Below are 10274 nucleotides of genomic sequence, written 5' to 3' on the forward strand. Positions count from 1 at the left end.
GGAGCTGAATTAGACCACGTGAATATGGAGGGCGTTACACCTTTAATGGAGGCTTTAATTAGAGGCCGATTGGATGTGGTTCGCGAACTCATCGCGAAAGGCGCGGATGTCAACCAAAGAGACAATCGTGGCTCCACGCTGGTACACTTTTGTTGTTTAGAGAATAACTTCGAGATCCTCGCGACTCTGTTGATGAAAGGCGCAAATCTTAACGCTGTAAATAACGACGGCGAGTCTCCTCTGGACTTGGCTATCAAAAAACACCACAACGTTATTAGAACTCTCCTAGAGCAGTACGGAGGCAAAGTCGCCAATGACATTAACAGTGTAGAACTGAGAGAAAATTTGACAGATCTGAATGATCGAGTTAACAATGTCCAGGAGGAATTGACTTCCGCGCTGAGAGAAAAGGATGAATCGGAGAAGGAAATCGCGAGACTGAAGAAGAAACATCAGGAAGATTGTGACGCGATACAGTTCTACTCGACAACCCTGGAAGAGCAACGAAAAAAAGCACTGGATTTGGTCGTTCAAGAAAGAGACGGGAATGAGGAAAAAATTCGTATCTTAAAGAAAGAATTGAATATAACGAAAAAACAACTTGATTTGCTGGTCCAAGAAAGAAACGAGAAGGATGAACAGATTAGTATCCTGAAGAAAGAATTGAATGAAACGATAAAACAACTCGATTTGTTGCGAAATAACACTTCTAAACCGGCAAAGACGAGTTATAATATATTTGAAAATTGTAGCAATTGTAGCGTGACCTTTCAACATGGTAACTGCTCGAAAATAGAAAACTAGACTAAATTTCACAGGAAAGAATTTAAAACTTTCAAGTTTACAAATTCATTGCATTAATGGACGAAAAGTCAATTACATTTTTGTTATATTAATTAAAACTAAATTATCTAATCTAGAATTAGTTAAAATTACAGTTATATAGTTAATTTAACTCTGATTTAATTTACCAGCCATTACATTTGACTAAAATATTTTAAAACTAAATCCTTTAATTTAAATGACTTATTAATTGCCTTCTTGGCTGTTTATATAGAAAATGGGAATGATTCAATGTGAAATACATATTTAAACCAAAACATTTTAAGTGTGTAAAAAGTTAATTTAAAAGCCAAGCATTCTGATTAGCACCAAATAAATTTTATTAAAAAAATTAAAGATTCAGTATCATTTAAAAATAAAATAATCACTGTTGCTTTCTTTTCAAAAGTCTTTATTAGATACGCTCCAGATAAATCAACTGAGAACAAAAGTAAGTCGAGAAAACAGAAAGTGAAATAGCAGTTCGTAGAGAGTAGAAGACGATCACGTGATGTAAAATCATTGCCTCTGATCCAAGGATCAAAAATATTAACTGCAATGGAGGTAAACAGATAGATAGGGGGGAACTTTGAGGAAACGAAAATGTTACATTTTCCAAATTCCCGATTGACTGCACGACGAAATCTAAGATAATCTCCAAGATGCTAAAACATAATTTTTAATCCATTCCCAGATCGATGCTTCTTGAACCGAATTGGCTATTCTCCGCTAGGGAGAGAAATTCCCTTCACGAATCCCGAGATAAGCCTAACTTCAGGTGGCGATAGGGAATGAAGGTGGATTGACACTCGGTACTCAATTGTAGTCGAAAAATAGTTGATTTTCTTTGAAATTATTTAAAATATTTTTGGCCCACTTATGACACGTGTGCACCATTGTATCCCAATAGTCTCAAATATTAAACTTTCTCTGTCAAAGGGACTCTAAAGAAGGCAGCCAGGGGAAGGGGGGGGAGGTGTTAAAATCATTGGAAATAAGTCAGAGGCACCACCGGAGCAAGGACAGGAGTGGTTCGAAGAGACTTGGTTCGTTTTGTTTTAGGAAACTAGCACTAAGGACTAGTTGGATCTTAGCGTCACGTGGTGCCAGTGACGTTTCAATTTTACCCCCCCCCCTCCGCCGCTGCCCTCTTTGGAGTCCCTTTAATAGAATGATCAGTGTATTTTGGCCTCATTTTGCAGAAATCAAGAAAGAACCCACGGACTCGTAATTAAGAACGAGTCATTCACTCTTTTACATTCCCATTGAAATCCACTCAATGGCATCGACTCAACTTGAATTAAATGAACTCTTAAACTTGAAGGAACACATTTGAGTTAATTCGTGGAATGAACATTTGAGTGTCATAATTAATAACATTAATAAAAGCATTTATTTCCTCAAAATACAATCTCGAATTCATTTTTTTGAAACAGATAATACATATTGATATCATATTCCCTATGCGTGTGCCAAGGCTTAACGCTAGAGTATTTTATTTAAAATAACAAAACTTATGCGTCGTCTGCTTCACACTAGAAACTTAAACAGCGTGGGAAATAAGGCGGTGGCACAGGGCAAATGACCAGTTTAAAAATTGCCTGGACCAGTTTAAAAATTAAATCGGAGGGTGGGGGGGGGGTCAGGGGCCCACTTGACCACTAAGAAAATTCAAGGGTTTCCAGAGTCCAGACATTAGCTAATATATTGTAATTATCCACTTCTTTAGTTTAGCAGACGACGCGCCCTGGTCAGTGGTCATGGACCAGTTTATTTATTCCAGGCTTGGGGGGTCGCTGGCCCAATGTCCAGTTGAAAAAAATCCTTATTTCCCACCCTGAACTTAAATATTTTCGACTTTCAAGCAGACGACGCTTTGTTTTGACTCAGATTGTATGCAGGCTGGGAAATAAGGATAATTTTTAAACTAGTCCTTTGGACCAGTGACCCCCTAGTGTCTAAAATAATTAACTGGTCTCCGGACTGGTCCCAGCCTTTGCTCTCCAATAGATTTGCAATTAATAAACTGGTCCCGAGGACCAGTAACCCCCACTTCTTGAATTAAAAAAATAGTCCAAGCAATTAATAAACTGGTTTTGGACCAGAGGAAGTGCACTGCTATTTCCCAGCCTGATTGTATGTGTTTAAAAAATGGCGTCAAAGCCTGCACTGCAACCATAGCGACATGATCTAACGCCCAAGGCGTAGTAGTAGGCTTAAAGAAGGGGGCGGAGTTCGCAGCTAGTCCAGCGGTCCTATAAAAATCCTGTATTGTTGAGCCTGTCCTATTATTATCCTATAATTAAATGAAAGGTCCTATAATATCCTATATTTTTGACTTAGTCGAAGTTCACGGGAATGGCCGCGGTCTATTGAAAAATGAATAAATTATTTACAAGGTCGAGAAATTTCGCAAAAACGCTAATTGAACATTCGCAAATATTGTTCATTAAATTCGCGAAACATTTACGCCAGTTCACGGAACAAAATTGTTCTTCAAAATGTTCGCAACATTGGCGGGAAAATTTATGTATTTTAAAATTCGTAAATTCAGTTGAAAGTTCTTGAACGTCGCAAAATAAAAATAATTGTTCACGATTTAAAATTGAGCAAATTAATTAAATCCATTGTTCACAAAATACGTAGATAAAAATTAAATTGAAAAAAGGCGTGAAGTTATAAAAGTCAAATTCACAGAATAAAGTTCGTAGATAATTAAATACAATGTTCACAACACTCGATCGCTGATCGGATAAAAAAAATTTTCATGTTCATACATTAGGTTAAAATGTCGCAAATAGTTAAATGTATCCAAAATGAAAAATTGAAATTGAAGTAATGAAATTGAAAAAAAAATATCCAAAATACTTCAATGAAAATGAAATTAAAAAATGGCGTGAAATCGTAAGAGTCAAATTCCTGAATCGAGGACAAAGTTTGTAACTTAATTACTGCAAACAGTGGGATAAGTAAGTCGTTATTAAAGGTTGAGGGCAGTTTGTGGTAAAATGGAAGGGACAGCGGCGGTGAGAACACCAGTTTTTGGGACATGGCCTGGTCGGGTGGAAGCTTGTAGATTTGTCGAATTGACACCGGATGAAGGGAAATGAAGCGGAAAGAGCGGCAAGAAAATATTGAAAGGGAAAAGGAATTGAATTTGCCAATCTAAAGAGATTAATAAATGGTCGTCTATGCATTTCATTTTCCCTTCACGTTTTCCTTCCCAGCAATCAAAGCCCATCTCCTCGGGATAGGACAGGAAAGGTTGGGGTTTGGTTGGACAAAGGTTGGGGTTTGGTTGGACATAGGTTGGGGTTTGGTTGGACAAAGGTTGGGGTTTGGTTGGACAAAGGTTGGGGTTTGGTTGGACAAAGGTTGGGGTTTGGTTGGACAAAGGTTGGGGTTTAGTTGGACAAAGGTTGGGGTTTGGTTGGACAAGGGTTGGGGTTTGGTTGGACAAAGGTTGGGGTTTGGTTGAACAAAGGTTGGGGTTTGGTTGGACATAAGTTGGGGTTTGGTTGAACAAAGGTTGGGGTTTGGTTGGACATAAGTTGGGGTTTGGTTGAACAAAGGTTGGGGTTTGGTTGGACATAAGTTGAGGTTTGGTTGGACAAAGGTTGGGGTTTGGTTGGACAAAGGTTGGGGTTTGGTAAGACAAAGGTGGAGGTTTTCTTGGACAAAGGTTGAGGTTAGGTTAGTTAAGGATGAATGTTGGTGGGCTCTGGAGTGTTTGGAAGGTATCGTGGGGGGGGGTCCTCGCTCATTCAAACGCTTATTGTTTATTTCCCTTCATTTATAGCTGTCAGCTCGGCCTATTCTTCAACGCGTCTAGACTTCAGACGCGTACGCGACGAACGCGTCAAGGCGTTGAACTTGTGGCGTTTTCGGGCAACTGATGTCGAGTGATTTGAAGTTGTTATCAGTCCTGAAAAGAAACGAATGAAAAGTGGTTTATGTTTTGTTAAGACTGAACAAAGGTTGATGGTTTCTTTTGTGTCTTACATTTTTGACAATAATTCATTTCTTTTTTTGGGTGCTTTGTTCACATCATGCAATATTTGTCGAAAGCTTTAGTTTAACCTAGTGTGAACTGAACCTTCTTTGGTGAAGTGCTTGTCGCGAAATATTGCATGGTGTGAACGCGCCTTAACTCACCATTTAGATGAAATTAGGAGCTGAAGGCAGTCCCTTGTCCGCTGCTGGTTATGTGAACTGAACCGTGGTAGTGCGTGATGTTAGTCTCTTTCCCCGGTGTACTGATCAGCTGATTTAGCCTTTCAATCTCAAAGTCCTTTTCTCGAACTAATCTGATCAATTGCTCGTTGCGTTCACTCAGATTCGCGTTCCGATCGTTCAGTTCCCTTTTACTCTCGATCAGTTCCTTATTGCTCTCGATCAGTTCCCTTTTACTCTCGATCAGCTCTTTGACCTGGTTCCGGAGTTCCTCAATGATGGCGTTCAATCTACAATTTTCTTCGTCTTTCTTCCAGATGACCGCTTCCAGGTTTTGTCTCAACTCCACCATTTCGGCCTCTTTTTGCCGTTTGAAGCTTTTCTTTTCGGCCATCAGAGACGCAATGCGTTGATTCCTTGAGGTTATGGTCTCCATCAATTCGGTCACGGCTTGTTCCTCATCCTCGTCTTCATCGAGTGAGGAGTCGGTGGTGGTATTCAGTCGAGAGGATAATTCCAATCTTTCACGCTTCAAATTCTTTATCTCTTCCGTTTTTTCTCTGTCTGAATTCTCCATTTCACTTCTGACCGCTGACAGTTGGGCTTCGAGTCGTGTCACTTCATCGCTCAAGTGCGCGACACTGGCACGAAGCGTCGAAATTTCTTTTTCCTGTTCAGTCGCGGATGGACCACTAAGATCTTCACTTTGCGTTTCTGTTTGAACGGCTCTCGACTCCGCTGCCAAGCTATTCACACCTTCGTTCAAAGATGATAAAGTTTTCCTCTCTTTTGCCTTTTGTCTTTCTTGTTCAACAACCCAATTTTTGATTACTTGTTTAGCAGAATCTTTCGCCAGTGTTGACGCGCACTGGCCATCACTGTCAGTCGCGTATAAATCGGCGCCACTCTCTAGCAAAAATCTGACCAGCCGCGAGTGACCCATTATGGAAGCGCATGTTAAGGGTGTTCTGCCATTATGATTGGCCTGATCGATTAGAGCTCCGTTTTGAAGTAAGACACTGACGATACGCGAGTGACCTTCCTGAGAAGCAATTGTCAAGGGTGTGTCGCCATTGTTATCGATCTGATTGACTCGAGCATGATTTTGAAGTAATAGTTTGACCAGATCTAACCGACCTATCTGGGAAGCTAGGATTAAGGATGTTTGGCCCTGGCGATTTTCCGCTTCAATTTGGACTCCCTTCTCAAGAAGTAACGTGACAATATCTTTACGTCCGCATTGGGAAGCTATCAATAAGGATGCCTCGCCGTTATCGTTTATCTTCTCAAATTGGGCTTCCTTTTCAAGAAATAATTTGGTGATATTTAAAAGGTCCTTTTCGGCAGCTAAGAATATTTGGCCATTTTTATCTTTCACTTCTACTTGCGCTCCATTTTCAAGAAGTAATCTGATGATATCAATATGTCCATGTTTGGAAGCGTAGATTAAGGATGTTTTTTCATAAGTATCGCTCGCCTCAATTTGGGCTCCCTTTTCAAGAAGTAATCTGACGATATCTATATGTCCATATATGGAAGCGAAGATTAAGGATGTTTTTTCATAAGCATATCTCGCCTCAATTTGGGCTCCCTTTTCAAGAAGTAATCTGACGATATCAGTATGTCCTTGTGTGGAAGCGAAGATTAAGGATGTTTGACCACCATATTTACTACTCGCCTCTATTTGGGCTCCCTTTTCAAGAAGTAATCTGACGATATCTATATTTCCAGATTCGGAAGCGTAGATTAAGCATGTTTTTTCATAAGCATCTCTCGCCTCTATATCGGCTCCCTTTTCAAGAAGTAACTTGACGATATTTATATGGTCATGTTCGGAAGCGTAGTGTAATGGCTTCATACGCCATCTCGTTAAATCACTCTGGTTGGGATCTTCGCCTCCCTCCAATAAGGCCTTCACTCCATTTATGTCGCCATCGCGCGAAGCCTCGTGTATAGTTTGTAGCCCCGCCATCAGTTACAATGGTTTAATTCCTCAACAAGTTCTTATTTCATTTCAACAGAACTATTGCAGACCATAATTATTCTTTAGTCGCTGATAGATGACTGCGAGCGTTTGGTTAGATAATTGTGGACATCTTGTATTTACACGAGGAAGTACTGTCCTGGTTTATAAGAGTATCCACTTTGATTCGAGAATATTAATCATGTTTCTGGTTGTTGGGCGACGTCCAATTCATTTCACTCCATTCGCATTTCCAGGCTGAAAACATTTTAGGAAACGCTGCTAAAACCAGCTAGAGATAATATAGCAGTAACAGACACCCCCCCCCCACTCAGACACGCCAGTGTAATACCTCTCCGTGACGTCATCGTCACTCGGAGAGGTAAAAAGTATACAGTTAACATAGACATGTACTGATAACCCTTTTCAAGTTTTTCCCAGAACTGAACCTTCCGATAATGAAGTTGCATTTCCAATTTCTTTTAACGTCGATTGAGAGGAAACAAAGCGCGGCGGTAGATAAGGAACTATTTGAAAATGAACTTTACCATTTCGATGATGTCACTCTCTCGATTGTTCCACTTTGATAACGGAATGAGTTTTGGCGCCTTTCTGACGCCAACGATAAGGAACGTCAACTACCTGTTGTTTCACATTAATAAAATCATAAGTTTATAACTGATACGTTCCATAAGGATGACACTACCTATACAAGTTCGTAATGCTAGAGACTTACAACTCGAGCTAGTACCAGAACCACCTACCCTAATCTCGTGTCCTCACTCAACGCTCCCAAGTGACAAGGGCCACTCTCCCAAAGAATCGGATATCAAATCCTGCAAATATTAATATAAACCGATATTAGTCAAAGAATAAACACCAATTCATTACATAAGTAGTTTGTATTTAAGTAATGATCCACGAAAAAGATCTCTTATGTGCTAATAAGATTTCAAAATCCATAAGGAAAAAATTCATTATTTTATTAAAATCTCGAAATTTTCTGTTAATTTTCATAAATCCGATAAAAATCCTTATTTTAAGAAAATCAAGTAATCAAGTAATCTTAAAGGTAGGGTGAAAAGGAAAATCAAGTGATTTTTATATCGATTCCTCTACTAAATATAAGACCAAACTGCATTTAGTGAAACATACAGGAAATACAGTCTCCGACTGATTTTAAAATTCAATTTAGTTTGAGATTTCATTGATAATTTGTCATTAACACCTCCGCCTTTACTTAAATCGCATTCTTCGACTCGAACGTGCGGGCATTGCGCAAAGTATCGCGATCATCTTGAGAGAACATGACGCTAACAAGCTTTTCTTTTCTTCAAAAACTTCAACGTTAGCATTTTGTAAACTCGACATTTTGTTCTACCATAGCACTTTAAGGTGTTGTTATATTATTGTACTGCGTTAGAAAACTCGTTGTAAAGTTCGCAATACGACTATTTCTAAAATAAACGCAACTATAAATAGATACCGTCACACGTAGATTTAACAAAAGAATTTTCGTCACTTGTTCACGTAAGGAATTTAAACTTTATTCTGGCGCGGATGACGCGAAAGTACTTGCAAATGTACTTACCATTTCTTGGGATCGAGGAACCTGTCTTCTTTCTCGCACCAAGATGGACGCCGTTCTTACACGTTCGCCTCTCCCCCAACACCGCTTTTATTTAATCCAAGTTGCGACACAAGATTGTATTTGAAACGAAGGTGACACGTTATCTTTATCGAGTGATTCATATTTTAATTTTTGCACGTACTATTAGATCCATCAGAAGTAGATAATACGTCTCTTAGAGGGAAGTGTACTGCACAAAACAGGATAAGTGTAACGTCATTCTTCCCAACATTTAGAGTGCACAAGGTTACTAAGCCGAATCACATACGCGATAAATAGTTCCCCCTCATCATTACTATACCTATCAGCGCTGAACTATTTGCCAAGGCGATTGTAGATTTTGTCCCACGTCAAGACAATCAAGGTTTGTGCCTGCTTGATTGCTGAGGATTTAGTACTGACAAACGATTATAGAATTCACCCTAGCACTGTGCGATGCCCATCTCAATTATGTTGAGCGGGAGAGCGAACAAAGAGGGCCAGCCTGGGAAGAAATATGTTACATAACTAAAGTATAAAAGAGGATACAGAGTGTCATCCTTCTTCTATTATCCCCTTCTGGATCCATGTAATATCACGCCATTTACTTGTCGAATCAGCGTAGTTTGCCCTGAATTCTCTTAGATATTAAGCTACGCCTACCTTGATAATTTCTTTATCAGAGATTAGACTTCATTGTTTCGCAGTGCAGGCCACCAAACCCAAGTTAAGCTACGTTTAGACTTGCGCGGTGCTAGTGGTAACTGTTTTGGAATTTTTTTCGGAGAGATTCCAACAGTCTTCCATAGAAAAATTTGTTTTCCATGTATGGGCACGTCATAACCCTCTATCTCTTACCTTTATGACGTCACCCCTTCCTGGGTGAAGAACAGTATACTCTATTACAAAGTTGCATCCACTTTGGACACCAAATCTGAATTGAATTTAAACGGTAAGTGATTTCATTTAATTTAATTGGGTGTAGAATTTCCAATTTAATTGCTATACAATAAATATCTGAAGTCCCTAAAAGTTTGATTTGATTGCTTTTCGGTGATAGGCGGAATTCTCTTCATTACGAGTTTTAATGAGTAATGTTCAAAGTGGTAATTAACGATTTTAATTGAAATAATCGTTTATATCGTTAATATAAATCGGTAGGCCTAACACCCAGTCTGCAAGTCTGGGTAAGATTTGGGAGGGGCTTTGAAAGAGACGCCATTAGTAACTTGCTGAATTGAAAGAGAGGCTTTAGATAGAGCCATTATATGTCTATTATTTGCCAATAAATAATTATCGTTCACTCTCTCAGGGAGTCTGGTCTAGTGCCTAAATTAATTCTTGTGAAAAAATAAAATATACTACCAAGAAGTGATATCTAGTTTATTAGGAAGAAGGTATCAGATGCCTAAGTATTCGCGCGCCATAGTCCCAGTCCCCCTTTCAAAATACAAGGGGGAAATAAAAGGAGGCCGAGCTATTTCGCCTCTACGAAATTTTCGTCATTCGCGTGAGTTTTTAAGAACCAATGAGATGCTGGTTGTAATTTAGAGGCGAGGATTAACTCAGGAACTACGTTTTGGGCTGGGGATAAAGCTAGAAATGTGACGAATTTATACCTTCTCCCTAATAAACTTGATATAACTTCTTGATCCTACTAATAGTGTAAATGTGAAAGTTTATGGGCTTTGATATTTGTTACTCAAT

The 10274-nt window shown here is 39.2% G+C and overlaps 1 protein-coding gene across 1 annotated transcript; it reads right to left on the bottom strand.

Annotated features, from left to right (window-relative positions):
• Positions 1 to 4575: 4575 nt before the first annotated feature.
• On the bottom strand, positions 4576 to 6853 carry LOC149647414 (uncharacterized). The gene is made up of 2 exons (XM_089849655.1): positions 4978 to 6853; positions 4576 to 4747 (listed from the first exon to the last, which is right to left on the bottom strand). Exon 1 carries the CDS (start codon positions 6851 to 6853, stop codon positions 4991 to 4993), a length of 1863 nt encoding a protein of 620 aa, XP_089705781.1. The 3' UTR covers positions 4576 to 4747; positions 4978 to 4990.
• Positions 6854 to 10274: the final 3421 nt, after the last annotated feature.

This window comes from Phalangium opilio, unplaced genomic scaffold (genome assembly GCF_054372755.1).
Source record: "Phalangium opilio isolate 3A_F unplaced genomic scaffold, DU_Popi_V2 ptg000089l_1, whole genome shotgun sequence".
NCBI lineage: Eukaryota > Metazoa > Arthropoda > Arachnida > Opiliones > Phalangiidae > Phalangium > Phalangium opilio.